Below are 21725 nucleotides of genomic sequence, written 5' to 3'. Positions count from 1 at the left end.
GAAGAGATAATATTTCATGCTCCAGGATCCCTGAGAACGATGCCCAGTGATAACGTTTTGCTTTGATAGGGGACTTTGGACACAATGTTGCTTCTGTGTCTCCTGCTCTCTATTTATGGCATAAGTACTTAGTTCTTGAAGAAGTCGAGGTTCAACTCATTGTATTTCAGACTTTTAGATTTGAATGGATTTCAAGCTATTGACAAAGGGCTTGCTATTCCTCTTTTTTGTGACGCTTGCAACAAACAAACAATTTCTCAGGAGGACCACGTAAATCACAGTTTGAAGAACGTAATTTGTTAGAAATGCAGTCTTAAGGCTCATCTTGGCAATATTTGGCTGAAATAGTTCATGGCCTTTATGAAATCAGGTTTAGTGAGAGGATCAGATTTAGTCTCCGCTTTGGAACTCTTAAGGAACTTGAAAAGGGTTTCAGGTGAAGGCTTTAGTAAGGCAATTCTGCATGTGTATGTGGGATTATTTTTGCTAAATGCCATTGACTGGATTAAGAATCCATGTGGAATTATTCTTGTAAGTATAGTTGAAAATGTATCCCTGCGCTTGTGGATTGCTACTTTTTTAAAAAACATGCTTCTAATGTGAAATCTGGTGTTCCAGATTGACAGTCAGTGCCTTTTGGGGAAATTACATTAACAGTGTCCTAAGGTGGTGGCAGTATGATATGTGTACCTGTGATGTAATTTGAGAATATATCCTTTCATTCTTTATACTGCTGTGGGGAGATTCAGGCTAATGTGTGTCACCTTGCTGTAGTTGATCTGGGTTTGTCAGATATATTTTGGCCAGATTTCTCTCTAACCAAAAAACATGAGAGCTCATTTGTTCTGTACTTGATTAAAAACAGATCAGTTCTGTGATCTTATTTCTGTTAGAAGTAGTTGTATTGTCATTAAAATAGATTCAGTTTTATGTTGGCAAGATATTTTCAGTTTGTTTTTTAAGGCAGTGTTGTATTTGGATGAAAGAGATTATTGCAGTTCCAAAAATGATATATCTTTTAGCCTTTGTAGTTTTTTTCCACACTTTCCTTTAAGAATTTGTACTGTACAGTAGATTTTCACAGAGCTAGAAAACTCATTTTTTTGATATTTTGCTTTTAGACATGCACGACAAGCTGGCCACTGCTGCAGAAATGTAATGATGTGATAAGTGCTAAATCAATATGCAGGCTTGGCTGGCAACCTGGCAGTGGGAAGGTAAGTGACATTATTTTAGCCACATCTTAATCCTTCTTTTCTCTTTGGGAGTCCAGCAGTAGAATTCGATCTGGGCAAGCCCAAATTGCAGCTCCTGGCACTAAAGAAAATATTTGGGGTGAAGTTTGTTTTTAGGACAAATAAAAACCTGGAAATGGTTACTTGTTTACGCTCCAGACTCTGTTTGGCAGTAGTTCAGCTGTCAGCCCAAACCAACATTAAACAGTCATGTTTTGCTGAATAGGAAGGAACATTGTACATGAGGGAGATAAAATTGCTCACAACAGAGCATCAAAGGAGTTCAGTCCTTTTCCAATTTAAGTAAACTTTGCCCTATTAGTGATCTTGCTCTGTAAATATTTCCTTAGGAAGTTTTTCCCTTCTTTTTTCACCTGAAGAGCAAAGCTGGTTGTTGCAACTCAAGGTGGTGGTGACACATACTAAAGTCTAGTGTGCATGTACTGCTGCAATAGTACTGTGTGTGAATCACTAACCAAATGGGTTGGGGAGTTAGTATAGCTGTATAGATGTCTCTAGCGTGTAACCTAGAACACCTCTGCAGCATCTGATGATGCGAAGGGGAGAGGAAGAAGGAGCAGATAAATACAAACCTATATGACATGAGGCATGCCCTGCTATACTTGAAGTAAATGACAGGGAATTGAGTGTATATTGGCCATTTTTTATGGCTTCTGTTCTTGCCTGTGATAACGTGGCAGAACCTATTAATCCTTTATTGACATTCCAGCATACAGGTTCTAAAGAGTATTTTCCAGTGTTTTTCACAGATCGTACCTGAATAATCTTGTTTCCCAGACTTGGCCTTTGTGTCTGTCTTCCTGTGTCCACCCTTCAAAATACCTGGCCACTATGATAACATGTATAACGTTTCTGTGGAAAAGGGAATGTCGCCTGCAGTACAAATTGTTTCAATATCCATATTGCATAAAATCAAATACTTTAAATTTTTAGCCTAATTCTTTACACACATGCCCCTGTTTGAAATTTAAGTAGTTGTTTTGCTTCTCTTACAAAGCAAATTGTTCCTTAAGTCTTTAAAAGAAATCCAAATCCTAAAATATAAACAGGCAGTAACAATTATGTGGTTTTGTGAAAGGTGAAATGAGCTATTTCAGGAATCAGATATTCAAATTAGATTTATTGAGAAGCTGTGTCCTGATCATAAGAGGTTTGGAGATGAAGGGAAAAGGAGAATGTAAGCCTTGCGCTCAGAGCATTAACTATTTTTATATGTGTGTTAGCTGTTCCATAAATAAGAACTTCTAACCTTATAGTGCAGCTGTCGTTATCTTCGGGTTTCTGCCAGAAAGAAATGAAGATTAAAATAAAAACAGGCATGCTCTGCTATGTTGCATGTGGAAAGCATTAATGTACCTTGTAATTCGAGTTACTTCAGCTTTCTTTACTTTCTCAATTGGCATTGCTAGGATGCTAGAGGACCATTACAATGCTGCGGCAGTCACAACTGTAATACTTCTGAATGAAGGAGCTGTACTATTTGTTCTGTTTGAAAGGTAACTTGTTCTAAATTGTCTCATTCTTGTTTCCTTTAAACAGTTGCTGGCAATTCCTGTAGATAAAGTTGTTAAACTATACAGAAGAGGAACCTGGGATAGTCAACTCGATCTATCACATAAATCCATCACACAGGTAGTTATATTAGCCAGGTGCTTGCTAAATCTTCTATAATTATATGTTAGTTTAAACGTTACTCTGTCAGAAGTTATCTTCTGGACAGTATACTCCTCCCTACCACTACAGCTGCGCCCCCCCGCAGCTTGGTTAACGATTGCTCGCATTTTCTATTTCATTTCTGATCCTGCTACTTCATGTTGGAAAACAAGGCAAGAGATACTAGATGAGAGTCAAACATCTTTATGTGGCTCTGGTTCCCCTCTTTCATTTATGGTAACCCACTAGATCTTTAGGGTCTACTGGTGAGTCACTAACTGCAGCTGAGGAACATCTGTTTTCACAAATTGCTCTAAATATATAGGTTTTGTTCACTCTCTATTTTATTAAACTGAAATTTAGCTACTTAGTAGCCCTAACTGTGCCATCTTCTTTACTTTGACCTCATTATATACTCAGCAACCTTTGGGTTAGAGAGGATCACTTTCCTAGTGTTGTGAAGATACAGAATGCAGTCTTGGATTTTAATTTATGGAAATGTATTAAGTTCAAAATAAAGCTATTTTACTGTTGAGTTTGTAAAATACCCTATGCTACTGTCTGCATGTCTAGAATAAGGTTTTATTCAACCTCATGGCAGTGTTTAACGACAGAACATGGATTTTCTCAAAAAAAAAGTGCGCTCTCTTTAAAGAGTGGTTCTTGCAGAGAACTAACTAAAGCTAGCTGTAGTACGGGGCGCTAGATATGATTTGTTAAAGATCATTATTATTACTTTTTTATTCCAGAATATCTGTTTTAAGCTCTACAATATGAATGCTGTGTGTGCATTGGTGGTAATGTTTTCCTTTTTCCCTCCCCTCCCACCCCCATCCTAAGTCCTTGAATGTTGTGGCCTGGTCTCCTTGTGGGCAGTATCTGGCAGCTGCAAGTGTGGATGGGAACATACTGGTGTGGAATGTGGAAACCCAGGAGTGCATAGAGAGGTATTCAGTGTTGTTCCATAAATCCCCAAGTACATGTTTTTTCCTGAAATAGGATTTTTTTAATCTTTTCTGTAAAAGTTATTTTTGCAAATGCAGAACGCTGCCTTTTGAAAAACCTTAATGAGATTTACAGGGCAAATCTGTGAATTTTCTGCTAAGGTTTTGCTGACAAAAGGCACCCTGGAAGACTGCATATGAAGTCTCAGGTTGAAGAGTATGGTTTACCTGGCTTCATAGATGGTCTCCCAGCTGGTGGTGGGGTTGGGAGTATGCCCACAGAGAGGGAGCCGAAGCACATGGGTCAGAAGGACTGTGTTGGATCTGGGTGATGCTGGGAGGCAGGGCCACTGCTCAGTCTAGGTTTGAGCAGAGGAAGCAAGCAGAGGGCTTTTCTCTTGTGCAGCCCAAGTGAAGTGTGGAACTAGTACTGCAGTTCACATGCTGAAGGGAATTCAAGGGCTGCCATATCATTTCAGTGTTTACAGGGAAGCAGTTTTTACACGAGTGTAACTCTTGGGGGTAGGTAGAAATGTGGCATTGTTTTGCCTTCCCCCACCATGTCCAGTATGCATAGAAATATGTTCTGATTCATGTGATACACTATCTTCCTTTCTGCGTAGCTAGAACAGTCTGGAAACATTACATTCTCAGAAAGAGAATAGGGAGAGGACATGAATGTGGATCTTGTTCAAATTCCATAGTCTATAGTTTTCTGTGTGCAAATGTATTTTATTACTTTTTAATCTAATAATTGATTAAAGGATGGTTTTGATGGAAACAAACTTTTCTCACATCCCAAACCAAGATCATTGGCAGTAAGATGTATTTTCTAGAGCAAGAGGGAAATGCAGAGACATTAGTCAGCCATCCTCACCTGTAGGCAAAACCAGACAAACTGACAAATTGTACTTTATTTTGGTTAGTTAAAGCATCTCTTTCACAAAGGAAAAAAAAAAGTAAAGTATGATTAAGTGAGGTAGAGAAGAAGAGAAGGAATGATTAATCTGTCTGAATATTTTGGGTAAGAAACATGATTGTTACTGTAGCGCCTCTGTTAAGAATTGAAGTCAGATTCCGTAAATAATTAATGGGAGGATTTTTTGTGAGAATAAAGGGTGGAAAAGATAGAGGATTAACTCATCAGTTTGGTACAGGAGAAACAACTGAATATTGTTTTTATAACTGGATGGTTCTGGAATGGATGACTGCTGGGGAATTACTTTGTCTTTTCTACATGTATCGGGAAGCTGTTGTTTTAAAAATCAAACAAAATCATATGCTTAAAGCTTAAATGATTTTCTCCATACAAAAGTTACATGTATTACTACTTTTTACAATAACTCTTGGGGAGGTTTCTGCACTGAGAAGCTTACTGAAAATGCATTTTTTTAAAATATTCTTTTCAGGATGCAACATGAGAAAAATTACACAATTTGTGGGTTAGCGTGGCACCCCAAACACAAGCAAATTGCTTATGCAGATACTGAAGGAAGTCTGGGGTTGTTGGAAAATATCGGTGATGGAAAGAAACCAAATGACAAGGTGACCAGTACCAATTATTTCTTAAATTAACGTTATGATGTCGGTTACCAAATAACACTGAATATTCACGCGTGTGTGTGTTGAAAGGTCCCTCTTGTGTGTTAATTCATTTTTTGAATTCTATGTCCAAAAGAAGTTCTATGATGTTTCTTAATCTGATTTTAGGTTGCTGGTGCAATGACAAAGGACTACAATGATCTCTTTGATGGAGAAGACGACAACTGTTCAAATGGAGATATGATTGAACCCCAGTCTTCCCCAAAGGCTGGAGCTAATGAAGATAATGATGACCTTATTCCAACTTTAGGCCTTCTGAGACGGGCAATAATTGATGATGATAACTCACTAGGTACAGAATGAATTAATTTTCCAGAACTCTTTAGTGTTGTTATTGGGACGATCTCTTAGCATCCTCTACTCAGATATGTTCTGCCTTATTTTTCCAGAGAGGTCTTGACTGTTAAAATTTGTATCTATATTCTGTCATAATAATGTGTGTGAGATACATATTTTTTTTTTTAAACTCCTAGACATTGGGATGATAAAAGCTAATTCCAGTCTTCTTGAAAAGGAAGATGATGATGATCAGGCTGGTGGCTTTTCAGCTTTACCATCATCTACACAACGGCCTTTCTATGATGGGCCAATGCCAACCCCCCAGCAAAAGCCGTTCCAGTCTGGCTCCACTCCTGCACATCTCGCGCATCGTTTCATGGTAAGTCTCGCTGCTGTGTGGTTATGCAGATCTAGTTGCTTAGTTAATTTTGAATATTGTCCAGTTCTTGCTGTGTCTCAATTTAATCTATTCCAAGATTTTTTTTTTTTTAATACTTCACAGTGTGAAGCTAAATACTGGAAAGTAGCTTTGTGTTAATACAAAGACTGCAAAATATTATGGTTTACATTTCAGTTTGCTTTTGATGTAGAAAGAAATACTTGGCTTTAAGACAGAAGCAAGCTATGCGGTTTATACCTGTGGTATTGAATTCTAGCAAATCTTTTTTAGCCAGAACTAGTGGATGTTTTACTACTGTTAAAGACTTGTATGTTAATCATCCACTATTTCTTTCCAACTGCAAGTTATTCACACTTAATTTTGTAAGGAGAAAGATGGCTAAGCAATGAGAATGAAACTAGTTTCTGCCTATATTCAGCTGTTTCAGAAACTGTAAGTCCTGGCTACACCCATCTTCAGTCTTCCTTCAACCTCCCACCTACTGTTGTTTCAGATGACAATGTTATAGCTGGCTGTTTTAGCTCAGTGTGATTGATTTGGGGGGTCTCTGTGTGTTTGGTTTTAATAGGTGTGGAATTCTGTTGGTATCATTCGCTGTTACAATGATGAGCAAGACAACGCTATAGATGTAGAATTTCATGATACCTCCATACACCATGCGACACACCTGCCGAACTCTCTGAATCACACGATGGCTGACCTCTCTACTGAAGCTATTTTACTAGCTTGTGAGAGTACAGAGGAGCTTGCAAGGTGAGTCATGGCCTTGCTCTGCAAAGCCCATAGTATGCAATTAGACTTGTTTCAAATATTTCAGCTTCTGTCACTTTGAGGTTTTTGGCTTTTGATCATGCTTTTTATTTATGGGATCAGAACACTTTCAAGGAGGATTTTCACATCCACCCACCTGAAGACTTGAAGAGTATTGGAAGATGTATTATGGTTACTGAGGATTTTTTTTTAATCCCTTTTTCAAACATATATATGTGTACATACTCACTGGAAACTTCATGCATTGCTAGCTCAAAGGAAATTGTAAACATGAACAATAGGTTTTCAGTCTGCTCAAATCAAAGATAAACCATAAGGTCTGTGCTATTTCTTTTCACGCTGTTGCTAAGGAGACATGTTTGGAGATACCTGAATGATTCTAAGTGTGAAGAAGACAAGTTTGTGAAAACCACAGAAAGATTTAAGCAGCTGGGCCAGCCAGGCTTTCTTCTTGCATTGAAGAACAATGGCAACAACATTTTATTGCCAGTTTCTGTGGAAATATCTTGAAGAAAGAACCTTCTTCTTTTCACACGTAAAGCATTGTGATGAGTTGAAAAGCACCCTTTACCTTTAAAATTATTATTTGTATGTATTGGTTTTCTGACTCTGAAATTTCAATTTTTTTTCTCAATGGAAGCGGGTAATAGCTCAAAAGCTGTGGTGTCTGTGAATTGGTCATGGGCAGTTTTAAATTATTAAGAAGGCAGAACTGAAGTGCCTGATGTATTTATTTTTTTCCTTTTAAAAGATAGCATAGTATGACAGACTTGTAATGAGAGCTGATATTCAAGGGGTATTGAGCACCTTCAGTTTTTATTAATGTTAAATAAGCAGGACACTTACCTGTTTCCATCTAAAAAACCTCCCCTCAGTCCTTTAAACTGTCTCTGCCTTGGGCTTGAGAGGCTCTGAATCTACAGTGTGGGAGGCTGAGCTGGCTGTTCAGTTCTTGATAATAAGAGTAACAGCTCTGCAAATGACTGCTTTTAATTTATAGTTCCTTTCAGTGACCATTGCAGATTCCAGGTCTCTGGGAAACATGTCATATATATTGGTGTATGTTCAGGTATTGTGTTTTTCTTCGTGTTGATATATTTGACTATTGTTCTTTTGTCTCTGCTTTAGCAAGCTCCACTGCATTCATTTTAGCTCATGGGATACAAACAAGGAGTGGACAGTAGATATGCCAGAGGATGAAGACATTGAGGCTGTCTGTCTAGGTCAAGGCTGGGCTGCTTGTGCTACTAGTGCCTTGCTAGTTCGCGTGTTTACAGTTGGAGGAGTTCAGAAAGAGATCTTCAGTCTCCCAGGTCCAGTGGTGTCTATGGCGGGACATGGAGAGCAGTTGATGGTTATTTATCACAGAGGTAGTTTTCTCCCTTCTGTCTTTTTTTGAACTGGGGTTATGTTTTCAATCCTCATCTGTTACTGGCTCCAAACACTCGTTAATTTGTGCATAATTGCCAGAAATGTTTTCTTACCTTCTTGATGATGCTTTTACAAGCACATCCATCACAACCCACAGATTTCGGACTTTTGACAGCAAAGCCTACACTTCATATTGGGATGCTTAGATTAACCTGTGGGGAAGGGGAGAATTTTATAACATGACATTAATACATTAAACCTGGATTTCAGATATGCCAGAATGAATTACTATGGGAAATCAAGGAAGCAGTTGTAATGCATGCTTTGTATGTCCAAAAAGACAAGTAGTTGTTTGTCTGACAGTGGTATTCATGAATAGCATTAGAATTAGGTTTTGATTCAAAACTTAAATTTAGCCAAGAGACAAGATAATTCTTCTGTTTTCTAACACAGTCGTTGAACAACTTCTTCCTAGGTACTGGGTTTGATGGGGACCAGTGCCTTGGAGTACAGCTGATGGAGCTAGGAAAAAAGAAAGAACAAATTTTGCATGGAGACCCTCTTTCTCTTACAAAGAAATCCTATTTGACGTGGGTTGGATTCTCCGCAGAAGGTATGAAATACCAGCATGAATGATACTGAGAAATCTTGATGCTATAGGAGGAATTCTGGAGGACAGTGTGGCTAATTAATGTCCTTTTAATAATGGTGATCTTGGGGTCTAGACCTTTTTCTTTTTTTTTCCCAGTCTCCTCAATGGCAAGCAAAAGTCTGCTTTTCTGTTCTTTTAATATATTTACTAAAACTTTTTTAATTTTTCCACTATGAATAGAATACACTTGGATATTATCAGAACTTTTTTTCCTGATTGGTTGCCCTGCACTGCAAAAAGAAATAAGCTGCACTAGTACACTGTAATAGTCATGTTCAAATATCTTGGCAAAATCTCCCTCATCAAAGTTAGTAGCTCGGGAGGGGGTTTTATGATAGCCAGAAAAAGTAATTGTAAAATAGCTTATTTTCTTTGGGAATCTACTGAAGTAATAGGAACTTGATTTCTTCATAAAAAGTTTGAAATTTGAACTTGTCAGTTGACTAGCAGGTGTGCTGACTGTCAGAAGGTGGCGCATCTTTCTAAGGAAACTAGTTTTTCCCAGCTAGGTAGTACAGCTTGGGTGAGAGTATGTCCTATTTGAGCTCAAAACCGTCGTTTCCAAGCTGTATCCAACAGTTCAGACTTACTCGTGTTGTTATTAGTTGCTTGTCGGAATAATTGTTTTCATTTGTAACAAACAGGTACCCCTTGTTATGTGGATTCTGAGGGAATTGTACGGATGTTGAACCGAGGAGTTGGGAATACTTGGATTCCAGTGTGTAACACGAGAGAGCATTGCAAAGGAAGATCTGATCATTATTGGGTAGTTGGGATCCATGAAAATCCCCAGCAACTCAGGTCAGATATTTCACAAGGAAGTACTTTGCTTGTCTTGGTTTTAAATTACAGAGGACTTCCTACTAACACAAGCTAGAAACAACTTTTACTAAAACAGGTGGCAAGTAAATATGCACAGTGAATGATCTAGTTCATAAATGTAATTCTGCATGGATGTTTCATTACTAAATTGGTTTTGAATAAACTCATTAATGAGTTTTATAATTTTCAACTGACTAATTGTGGCTTTTTGGTGTGGCTAACAGGCATGAACACTTTATTATGAAATCACACGTTTCAGATGCAGACACATTCATAAGACTGCATTTTGCTAGAGAAACCTACTAAAAAGTTATGGCTGCTGTCAAGAATCTGCTTCTGCTGTTGATGGGTTTGGGGTGGTCGGGTTTGGTTAGTTTTTTATTATTTTTTGCAATGTTTTCCCCTTTTGTCCCTTTGAGAAGAATGCAATCCTGTAACTGATCTTCAGCATTAGGCACAGATAAATCAAAACTGTCATTATTTTAATATTTAAACTGTTGCCATGAAGAAGGATTTTGTGTGTAAAATTGCTGAAATATTTAGCTGAGAGTTAGCCATTATTGTATAAAATGTGATACTAGTGATGTTCTGTTTCTCTTTATGGTAACACACCTCCTGGTTGTTTAGTTGCTGAGCTTTTTTTGTAGTCCTCTTTATTCAGTGATCTCTGTCCTTTTCCTACAGGACAGAATCCAGGAGCTCCCATGTTTTACTGAAATTTATACTTTTCTACTTTGCTAGTCATATGCAATTGTGGAGGCTGGTGGGAGATGGCATTTTATTTAAATTTATGTGACAGCCTTTTTAATCCTCTGGTTTTTTTGTAATAAGGGAAATAATTTGATGTCACTGGTAAATGTCAATTTCCTGTCTGTTTCTTCCTCCAAATCATTAAATAATGTTGGCCTCCAGAAAATTCACCAAAAATGTGCAGTACATGTGACATTGTGAGCCTGTCATCATGGGTTTTTTTTTCCTTCTACTCCTAGAAAGAGGGTGCTACTCTGAGTTGCAAAGAGCATTTTATTCCAAGCCACTAGCATATTAAAAATAAGAAGGGGGAGGGTTGTTGTAGAAACACATTATGCCTTAATACAGATAGCCAGAACACTAACGCTTCCTGTTCGTGGTGGGTTTTTTCCTTTTTTTTTTTTTTTTTTTTTTTTTTTTTCCCCCCTAGTGTCTGAAACAGTAGCTTATAAAACCAGACATTTTTGTCAATGCTGCATTGGTGCTGCTGGAAATACAGCTCTTCCCCAATCAATGTTTTGCTTAAGTGTTTGTTACCAGAAAGTGCTAGTCTAAATATAAAGAAACAATAAGCCTGTTCTTTTAGTATATGCTTATCTGTTTCACCCCTCCCTCCCCCCTTTTTTTTTTGGCCCCACTGCGTGTCTGAGCACAGCGCTCTCCTTATGAAGTGTACAACCCCTCATCAGAAAAAATGGTAGACATGACTGCACTTATTCCAGTGGTCTTAAGTTGTTCGGTAGTTTCTGATTTTAATAAATTGCATTTACATTTTGTAGTAGCTATTAAGTCCTGTATTGCATGAGATGGAGAGCTGTGTCTGTTATGTGCCACATTTGCAGTTTCTAGTGTGAACACGAGCAGCATGTGCTTTGCTGGTTTTAAAATATTTTTTTGGTTGCAATGCATTATAAAAGGTTATTTTTACAATCTTAGATATTGCTATATTTAAGTCAGTAATTTAATTGCTACTTTTTTAAAGAACAAATCCTCTTCAAGTGTCTTGCTGCTTAGGAGACATGATTTAGATGTAGAACAACTGGTGACTGTGTTTTGATTGTATGTGGGTTTTGTTTCCTTGCACAGGTGTATTCCCTGTAAAGGAGCCAGATTCCCTCCTACGCTACCACGGCCTGCTGTAGCAATATTACCTTTTAAACTTCCTTATTGTCAAGTTATGACAGAAAAGGGACAGATGGAGGTATGGAATAGTGTTGAGTCCACAGCTGATAGTCTCAGATGTCCCCATAGTAGGGTTTATACAAGATTCCTGTTGATCATATCTACTGTGAGGATAGTACAAACTCTGAGTAAGACAATGTGGTTAAGGAGGTTATTTGGGTTCAGTGTTTTCTGTAGCTTGTTTGATTTGGTTCAGTTCACAACTGTTTCTAGAAGAATACAAGATAAAGCTGCTAGAGCTGATGCAAGGTCGTATTTCCATAGTCTGTTTCTGACCAATGAAGTCTTTCTCACCCTTTTTTATTTTTTTTTTTTTTTTTGTGGGTAGCGGTTAATGTTCTAGTAAGCACCAGATTTTGGGATCCAGATCAAGACCACCTTGAATGTGCCTGTTTTTTAGGCATAACAAAGTTTCTGGAAGATCTATTTTTGAATTATATACTAAGTACTCAAATTCATGTAATCACTCTGAAAACACAGGCCTTCTGGCTTGGCTTATTTTCTTAAGGTAGAGGCTGGCTGAAGCAAGACGTACCTGCAGAGAACTTCTAAAAGAATATCTGTATGTATTCTTCAGGGTTTTTTTAATAGATTTAAAGATTTCAGTCTTGTGGTGTTCGGGTGTATTGCACAAAATAGAAATGAACACAAAATTCTAACCTCAACCTTAGAGATGGTTTAATGGTGTTTGAAATTAATTCTCTTTTGGTTGAAGTGTAGATAAAAAATTTCAATAATAATACTTTGTAATTTTTAATTAATTCTCGTGAATTCAGTTCAAGTCTTTGTGCTTTATCTGATGGAGTATGCCTTCCAGCCCTGCCCACTACCCTCCCCACCACCACCACCACCACCCCCCAAAAAAAAAGAGGAAAATGCCAAGAACTATTAATTTTAGCTTGAGGGAATATGTATTTCTGTGTAGGTAAAGCAGCAGATTATTCCAGTACATCTGATGTAAACGTACTGGTTTTGAGTAGGTTTATAATTTTTTTGTAACAAGGCTAACCTGGTCTAAGAGCCATACCAGCATTTTGCTGAACAAGAGTTATATTTTCTGTTTGCCTGTCTCACAGATAATGTGTACTCCTGCAGTCACTGAGTTATTCTGGAATACTTCTAATTTGCTGTGGGACAGAAGTTATAAGATAAAATAATCAACTTGTTCTAGAATTGTCTGCCCTGCTAGCGTACTAGTGAACATGTAGGTCTCATCCTGCTAAAAAGCTGTAATATAAATGGAATTTGACATATATGGTGACCATCCGTATACAAACTGATCCAAACAGTCATTAGTGTGGTCTGTTTTTTCCTCAGCAGGCATTGGCTTTTAAAGAGAATTGTTTACCCCTCACCCTCATTGTAACATGGAAGAAACATTTAAGAATAAGTGGATAAAATATGTTGTAAATTGTTGGGCATTATGTTGTGGGCTGTCTTGTCCCCTCTGATCTCCAGCGCACATCTTTCTCCCTCTTTCAGGAACAGTACTGGCGTTCTGTTGTATTCCTTAACCATGTGGATTACTTATTGAAAAACGGCTATGAAATTGATGAAAATGCTAAAAGTCAGTCAGTGAAAGAACAGCAGGAACTTCTAATGAAGCTCTTTGCCGTAAGTACAAATAAACAAAAACTAGAAAGAATTTCTGAGACATTATTTTGATGTAAATTTTGAAGTGATTCCTCATATTAGAAGTCTGGGTAGTGACTGGCAATCTGGCTAGTTCACAGACTATGATGAAGTGGACTGCAGTTAATATTGCTTATCAGTATAAAGGGTGGGAGGAAGAAGGAAGAAAAAAAAAGTTTTTCTCTTGCTATGAAGCTTGTGCTTGTTGGTGGCTTGTCTTTATTCATTCACTCCACCAAGACCATAATATTTAGGTCCTAGAGTCTGGAGAAAGCCATGTAACTGAAGTGTGTAAATCCCAAGGCTTCTTTTCTTTCAGCTTTCTTGTAAGCTGGAGCGTGAATTTCGTTGTGTGGAACTTGCTGACCTCATGACACAAAACGTTGTGAATTTAGCTATCAAGTATGCTTCTCGCTCTCGAAAACTAAATTTAGCTCAGCGACTTAATGAAATGGCTGCAGAAAAAGTGAGTGAGTTGGCAACAGCACCAGAAGATGAAGAGGATTTCCGAAAGCACTTGAATGCTGGGTAACACAAACTTCTATGATTAAAAAACTGGGAACATTTTTACAGATCTATTAATATTTTGGTCCAGTTGATGCACTTTTCTGGACCACAGTTTGTAATTTGTATTTGTTATGAGGTGACAGTCTGTGTTGCTCTGCTTATAAATTGTACATATAAAATAGTACATCCCTGCTGATATCCTGTGAGACACTTACATACCAGGATACAAACACAAAGGGAAATATCTCCACTTTTTGCTTACTGTATATCTGTGTTTAATGGCTACCGAGCCAAAGCAAACTCCAGTCAAACCAAGTTGCTCTGATTGGAATTTTTTTCATGTCATGCCCCCCTGCCCCTTGTGCTGGTTAGGTTATTTGACTCTGACTCTGGCCTGTTTTTTTTCCTCTTTGTCTCAGTCTCTATCTCACTTCATTCCAAAACCATCTAAAAATCCTTTTATCTTTCTCCAGCCCTCCTCTCTTTCAGTGTCCCATCACAGTGTATCCTATTTAGTCTTACTCCCTCCTAACTAATCCCAGCTCTTCAAAGCTAAGAAAATATTACAGGTTTGCTTTGCGTTTTTTCTCCTCTGTATCTGTGCTATCTAACTTTCCTCTCCTACTTGCATCTGCTTTGTAAAGCATGATGAGGCAAAAGATGTGTGTGTGTGGGGTGTTTGATGGTGTTTTGGGGTTTTTTATGCTGCTTTTTGTTTGGTTTTGGTTTTGTGTATTTTTTTTAATATAGACCATGCAGAAGAGCTGTGTTCTCACTTGGCCTCTAGGTGGTACAGCTATAAAGAAAATAGATGCCAGCCACCAGTCTGATAGTGCAGAAATGTCTTCCTATAACAATTTCCTGTATGAAGTTTGGAACTTCTTTAAGCAAGAGGAAGTGATAAGTCCCTGAACTTCTCTAGCCTTTCCCTTATTCTTCTGTATGAAATGGCACATTCAAAACTCATTTCTAAATGCTCTAACTTGTTCTTCTGGATCACACACGAAAGCTGTAATCCTGTGGCTGCAACTTCGGCCACTCTGAGGGTTAAAATTCATCACAATGGCTATATTGTTCTTGATGCCAGAGTAATCGAATACTGATGTTCTGGTTGAAAGAAATTAACCTTTTGTTTACGTATACACAGATTTTAGTGATCAGCAAAGATTAGGAGGAGAATGCAAGAAATGTAGATGCTACTATACTGGGAATTTAGCAAATAATCAGATTAAACATTAAAACTTGCTGCCCAGACTGAAAATACGTATCCATGATACCACCTGTGTGTGTATTCATGTATGCAGAAAAGTAATCTAGCATCACTTATGATGTTGGAGGTTTAAATGGAAATTACAGGAGTTGTTTTATGCTTGCGTTTGTATTTGCAGCAAAGTGTTCTGGCAACAATAGCAATGCGCTCTGAAGGCTGCTGCTTCTGTTCAGGTGCTGGCTTTTGTGTGTGGAGCTGTTGGAAGGCCAGTGCAGATACTTTTAGCTGAGTGTGAATTTCAGGCGGTTTCATAGCCGTGTGCAGTCTGTCTTAAAACTACATCAGTACCACTTCAGGTGACTGCAGTTGGTGTTTCAGAGTGAAGTGGTTAATTAATCTTAATTTTCTTTTTGTAATCATCGCAGTTTAATCAGGGGTATAATGCAAATAGATGACAAATGTTGTTGTTCTTATTTCCTAAATTAGGTAAGTTAGCTTTCCATTGTTCCAGTTTTCTTTCTCAATGTGTTGACCACTTTCTGATGAATTCCTTCCATTTAGTTACAGGAGCTCTGCCACAGAGTGGAGTCAGCTGCCAGTCAGAAATGTTCAGCAGGACCAAGAAATGGAAGATGCTGGGGAAACTGGTGCCTATGAGGAAGCAGAAGAAACACCAGAAGTACAGGAACAGAGTAAGAAAAATGTGTTCTTAGAATAGGCTGGAAGCTATCTAGATGTCTCTTTCACAGACTTAATAAGGAATTCTGGAAAACTCTCAGATAACTTGTCGTTTGGATAACTTGGCTATGCAGACAAAGGGTTTTCTGTCTCTGGTTTTGGTTTTGTTCCATTGACTTAAAATTTAGGCAAGACAGGCGCCGCACCTGTCACAAGGCATGGCAAGTGAGCTACAGGAGGTTTGGTTTAGAAGCCATTTAGGTAAATAATCCTATTTATTTCACTGAATTTTGAAACTGCAGCTGTAGCAGGGACTAGGTTTTCTGTTACCTAGTTAGAACAGGTATGGTAGTTTCTGATCTGTCTGTCTTGGTGTTGACATGAACAAATGCACAGGAATAATGGAGTGACATGCAGTAATCCTGCCTCTGAGCTTCCTGTTACCTGGAATTCCCTGTGGGAGATGAGTGGCAGTGCCTACCTGAGAGAGGGGGTTCATATTCCAGGTTGTGCCTGCATTTGCTGCAGAGATACAAGTTTAATGTGTGTCATCTGCTCTGTTGCAGTTTGCTTATGCGTTGTACTTAGTAACTGTTTGAGGGACCCTTGGGGAGTTTTTCCTGTTGTCTGTTACTATTTATAATGGACTGGGTTACCTTATGAAATGGTTACTTTTTCAGCTCAGATCTTGCAGGAGTTGAATGGATAGACAAGTAATTTGCTGGGCACACTTTAAGGAATAAGTATACAACTCAAGTTAAGTCTAGGTAGAGAACAGATGGTTTTGTAAAATTATGTACAATTTGAAAATGAAAACACATGCTTTAAAATATAGATTGCTTTACTATAACTTACTTGTCTCTTTGGGGTTTTGTTTTTAAATAAGTTATGCTGTTAGATTTTATGCACTTAAATATGTACCCCTTTCTTTTTTCTGAAGGGCCAAATCCTTTCTCCAAAGGTGTCACTTCAGCAGAGGTGACTACTCCGAAGTCTGGTGAGTAAATCTCTGTTTATTCCAGGAGGAGAACTTTGTGCTTCATGACATCTGCTCCTGTTTTTATGCTCTGTTCTCCTGTTATTACTAAAAACTGGTGCATAACACTGTTGTCAAGTGGTAGCTTGCACTGACTGTTGTTTGGATGTTTTTAAGAGGTTCCCTATTCCTGCTGATGTCTTCATTACCTTTATGATGTGGCATAACACTGTTCTGATTGCCTTAGCTGTGCCAAATGATGAATTGGCTGTCTGCCTGGCTGCGTCATGAAGGCATTCTTTAGGAGAGGAGAGAAATGAGACAAATCATCAGTTGATTTGTTTTACTAACTGCAGGCACATTTACTGGTTGCACTTACAAGGCAGAGTGGGTAACTGTCTTCGAACTGTGAGTTTGAGCAGGCAGGGGCAGAATGCGACCTCTTACTGCTTCTTGCTTCTTCCCTCCTGCCAGCCCTCTAGCAAGAATAATAGGAGTGGAAACGGATTTGGGAGTGGAGGAAGTGCTGTGTCTTCCTGTAGATTTGTATTTTAAGCTGTTGGTTCTGTGTGGCATTTCTGATGACTAATAGTAGCTGAGCATGTACAGTATAACCTTCACAGGGCTATTTAAGTGCTTTCTCTTTGTCCGACCACTTTCAAGCCTGGTGGGAACTTCTCTTCTTTGGGGTGGAATACTTGATGCCTTTGATGTAGTTGTCCTCTTCAATGAAACACGCACAATGAGCATTAGCCTTGTTCTTTGGAAATTAGGCTAATGTTTCATCTACTCATCTAAAATGTGCACATTGCTTCATAGATTTATGGGAGTGTGTGTGTACACATGCATGCATTTTTACGTTTGTGGTTTTTTTTTATTTCCTATTAAATAGCTGTAATTGTGTCAAGCAGCCAAGGACGAGTGAATCCCTTTAAGGTAAGAATTTTGCAGCTGGTTTGATCGCGGTGTTCTTAAAATTACGACAGATTACTATAGCTGAAGTTTACATTATAACTATGACTGATATCTTGGAGGGACAGAGGAGAGGAGAACATGACGCAAAAGAAATGAAGTGTTTATTTATTTGTTTTCCTAGGTGTCACCTAACAGAAAGGACCCAGTGGTCCCCTCAGCAAATGTTCTAGACACTATGAGTAAATACCCAAAGAAAACTTCTTTGTCTAGCAGTCGAGCTGTAAACAAGCAGAACCCTCCAGTTATAAAGCCTCTGATTCCCAAACCTAAGTCCAAGCAGGTAATATTTCTGGTCTCTTTACATTGTTTCGGTGAGCAAAGAACAGTAAATTGAATTTTACAAGCTTTTGTCAAGTATGAAACCCTGATGATTGAGTAAAGCATCTTAGATGGCAAAATGCATTTAAACATACCGCCAAAACTATAAAGGTACATAAAAGAGCAACAAAAAAAAAAGAAAACCAGTTGTGGAAACTACATTCTGCACTAAATTGTGTGCTTTTACTTTAAGTAGTGTTAACAAAACATCTGCTATGCTGAAATTGAATGGATTAGATGCTGTATTAATGCAAGTGATTATTATGTCTTTAGGAAAGGCTTGGGGTTTTTTAGGGTGCATGGTGTCTGAGAGTGAGGTGTTCTTATGTTTTTGTTTGTTTTTTTTTTTTTAAAAAAAACCACCTTAATTTCTATAGGCTTTAGCAGCTTCCTTCTTCCAAGCTCGTACACCTACATCTAGTGAAAAAACAGTGGAAGAAAGAGAAGAAAAAACAGGAAACGAGTCCCATCAAGTCAAAGTCACTGCACAGCAGAACACTGAGAATGGAAGGTGAGCAGACGCTTGCATCTCAGTGCTGTATTTCAGTTTTGATAGAATAACAAGTCCAAAACCTACTTCATTTCTGACAACATTGGACTGGCCAAAGTAGCAGAACATCAACATTGAAGTGTTAGCTTGCAAGTTGTCACATCTGTGAACCCACTTCAGAAATCTAGTAGACTGCTACTTATACCACACATATTATCAAGCAAACCTGCATAAAATGCATTGGTTGAATTTCCAGATTGCCTCATTACAAACACAGGGAAAAGCATTCTGTCCGTTAAATCTTTCCCAGTGTACGTGGCAGTGTTATTCAAAGTAGAAGTTTTGCATCAGACTGAGTCAAATGTATAAGTGAATAATAAATGAACAATGCAAAATGTGATTTTTGGGGCTCTAAGCAATGATTTTTGCTTTGATACCTGTTATGCATTTGATAATAATGACCTTTGAATGATAAATGAAACCATGCTGCTGTGCCAGTTCCAGGTGTAGGAAACACTTGAAGTTTAAACATCTCTAGCAAATCTCAAAGGAAGCCTGAAAGCTAAGGGTTTTATGTGAAAGTGTAAAAGCTTTATTTTAGTGTGTTTTTAAAAAAAAAAAAAACAACAAAAAACTTATATGACCTTAGGAGCACATCTCTTCCCAGCTAAGACTCTCATCTGTCTTGTTCCTCTGGAGTAGATGTATTTTCTAACAATCCAAGTCCTTATGAAACTTGCATTATTATAATAGTGTTACATTTAGACTTCTTTTAACTGAGGAAGATGAAGGTAATTATTATTCATTTGGACTAGCGTTCTTTTCATTAACATTTACAGATAGTGTTCTAAAACAAGTGGCAAGGAGAACTGTGAAAAGGATTAGCTGAAATATGCTAATACATGCTGTATTTTCAGGGTGATGGGACCCTGTCAGAAAGGAAGAAAACCATTATGCTTTGTCATTCTAAAACTGAAATGTTAATCTCCATATATATCAGTTTTAATAAAAATGCCTGACTTAGTCTTGCCTTGTCAGCATCTTCTCTGAGCATACTGCAGCAGAAGAGAGCTGACCGCTGACTATATATGTCTTTTTATTTCAAGAACAAAAAAATCCAGTTAGGTGGTGTTTAGAAATGTTGGTTTGGGGGATATGGTTTTCCTATGACCTTCTTAAACAGACAATCTCTGTGTGCTTGTTTTAGGCCAAAGACAGGATTCCAGATGTGGCTAGAAGAGAACAGAGCAAACATTTTGACAGATAATCCTGATCTGAATGAAGCAGAAGTAATAAAAGAAGGCATGAGTCGATTTAGAATACTGTCGTCAGAGGAAAGAATGGTAACCCTTGGTTATTTTCGATTAGGAATTTTTTTTCTTTAAATTCCACTGTTCTCCATCTTCATGGGCTTCGATTTTGAGTTGGGCCAGGCTCTACAACATACACTTTATGAAAATATAACTGTCTGAATAATAAGTAATAGCAGAAAGCAGCTTTTCTGAAGTGAGGCATGTGAGAAAAATGTAACCAATGAAGAAATAACAAAAGAGAAGGGAAGGAGTTAAAAGTGATGTAGCCAAACTGAATTCATTGAGACTTAAATTTGTTCTAAGATTTTTTTTGTGTTTCTTATTTGTCCAGAAATACAATTAAGAGCTTCAATTTCATATACAGGCTGAAATATATAGAAGTATAGTTTTGAAGGAGAATGTTGTTAGAAAGAAGGTAAGCGAGGAAATTGTTTCTACCTTGATCCTTGTAAGTTCTTAACAGGAATTATTTCAGTGCCTCCCTAGAATCAGAGAAATAAGGTGTATGAAATGAAGTGGTGAGTTTTGTGGCCTAATCTGTAGTTTTCTGTTTAATTATGTGCTTTCTTCAAAGGTGTGGACTGAGAAGGCAAAAAGAGGATCAGTTAGTGATTTGGCAGAAGATAAAAAGCGAAAGCGTCCCACAACTGATGAAGATGAAATGAAAAAGGACCAGGAACAGAAATTGGAGGACTCAAATATATCTAAAAAAACAAAGCCTTTAGATCGATCTACCAATGTCAGATTGTCAGCTTTTGCATTCAAGCAGAGCTAAACAATGTGGTACCTTCTCAGTGTCTGTTTTCTGAAAATATTAGGTAGCTCTGTATCGAGAAATTTGCTACTGTGCTCAGAGCACTAGCAAAAGAAAAAAAGTGCCTTGCTCCAAATAGTCTTTTAGAAAGTATTTCATTATCAGTTCTTGAGGGAAATGTTGAATCCACTTTCCCCAATCTTCTGCAAATTACTAGTATGAAGCTTGATAGCAAAACTAATACCGAGGAACCCTGTTACCTAGAAGCACAGTTCCACACAGTGTTGTGTAGCTGTGTGCCTCATACTTGTAATATTTGATGCTAAATACAGATTAATTATTCTGAGGAGGATGAACTACGTCCCAGAGCTGTTCTGTGGTTTTAAAGAGGCGAAGTAATGGCTTCTATGCCTTTCCTCCTGCCGGCTGCAAACACTTGTAAGAGAAAGGTGCTCAAGGAAGTGGGGGCGAGGGGAGGATAGCTTAACATGTTGCTGGTGTTCAGCTGCATTTTCAACACTTGTGGCTGTGATGAGGGCAGAGATCAGCCTGATACAGGCAGGGAGAGAAAACCAGGGCAGAAGCTGAATTAGGAAGGTCAGGTGTGCAAAAATGAGTCCTTCCAGGCTGTGCAAATGTACTTTCCCAGTCTGTGCCTCAGCAGGGTCCAGAAAGTGCTCAGAACTTGAAAATATCTGTATTGTTTCATGTAATATTTTTTTTAAATAAAATGTGAATGTTTCTTTGTTTAAGGGTGGTCTCCTTTGCCGTTTTTTGTAATTAAACTGACTTTTACCTACAAGTCATAAGGCAGTTGTATTTACCCTTCTCTGGAGAAAAGGCAGTATGTCTAATAAATGTATTTGAAACAAATTTTGAATTCTTTTTTTAAGAAAAGGCAAAATATTTTAACTCTTTAGCATAACAACTGAGACTGAAGAGTTCTCTTTTTTGGGGGGGAGTGGGGAGGGTTTGCACATCCTTTCATTGTTTGCCTTTTTTATTCCTCTTTGTATTATTACTGAAAAGGCCAATGACTCTTCATTTAAAATGTATTCTTAAAATTGAATTTTGTAGACTGAATATTCAGTGAGATTTCTATAAAAGCTACTACATCTCAGTCCAAAAGGCATTCCGCTAGACTTTGTTGAGCAATTGTTGCAGGTCGTTTTGGAGAAAAGAGCTCTTGT

General features: G+C 38.0%; 1 protein-coding gene across 1 annotated transcript in view; it reads left to right on the top strand.

The window, feature by feature from the left end:
* The window catches only part of WDHD1 (WD repeat and HMG-box DNA binding protein 1), a 29934-nt gene extending 8647 nt beyond the window's left edge, over positions 1-21287 (top strand). The window contains exons 7-26 of the mRNA XM_056346524.1: positions 1122-1217; positions 2796-2888; positions 3750-3856; positions 5263-5398; positions 5564-5747; positions 5929-6113; positions 6703-6887; positions 8034-8275; positions 8752-8889; positions 9573-9729; positions 11587-11701; positions 13165-13296; positions 13634-13842; positions 15593-15723; positions 16650-16706; positions 17578-17621; positions 17782-17940; positions 18356-18489; positions 19676-19811; positions 20356-21287. Of these exons, the coding sequence (XP_056202499.1) occupies positions 1122-1217; positions 2796-2888; positions 3750-3856; positions 5263-5398; positions 5564-5747; positions 5929-6113; positions 6703-6887; positions 8034-8275; positions 8752-8889; positions 9573-9729; positions 11587-11701; positions 13165-13296; positions 13634-13842; positions 15593-15723; positions 16650-16706; positions 17578-17621; positions 17782-17940; positions 18356-18489; positions 19676-19811; positions 20356-20556 (2841 nt within the window). The 3' untranslated portion in view covers positions 20557-21287. The remainder of the gene's footprint in view (positions 1-1121; positions 1218-2795; positions 2889-3749; positions 3857-5262; positions 5399-5563; positions 5748-5928; positions 6114-6702; positions 6888-8033; positions 8276-8751; positions 8890-9572; positions 9730-11586; positions 11702-13164; positions 13297-13633; positions 13843-15592; positions 15724-16649; positions 16707-17577; positions 17622-17781; positions 17941-18355; positions 18490-19675; positions 19812-20355) is intronic.
* Positions 21288-21725: the final 438 nt, after the last annotated feature.

The sequence above is a fragment of the Falco biarmicus genome, chromosome 7, assembly GCF_023638135.1.
Source record: "Falco biarmicus isolate bFalBia1 chromosome 7, bFalBia1.pri, whole genome shotgun sequence".
Lineage (NCBI taxonomy): Eukaryota > Metazoa > Chordata > Aves > Falconiformes > Falconidae > Falco > Falco biarmicus.
This window is presented reverse-complemented; position numbering and strand designations above follow the sequence as displayed.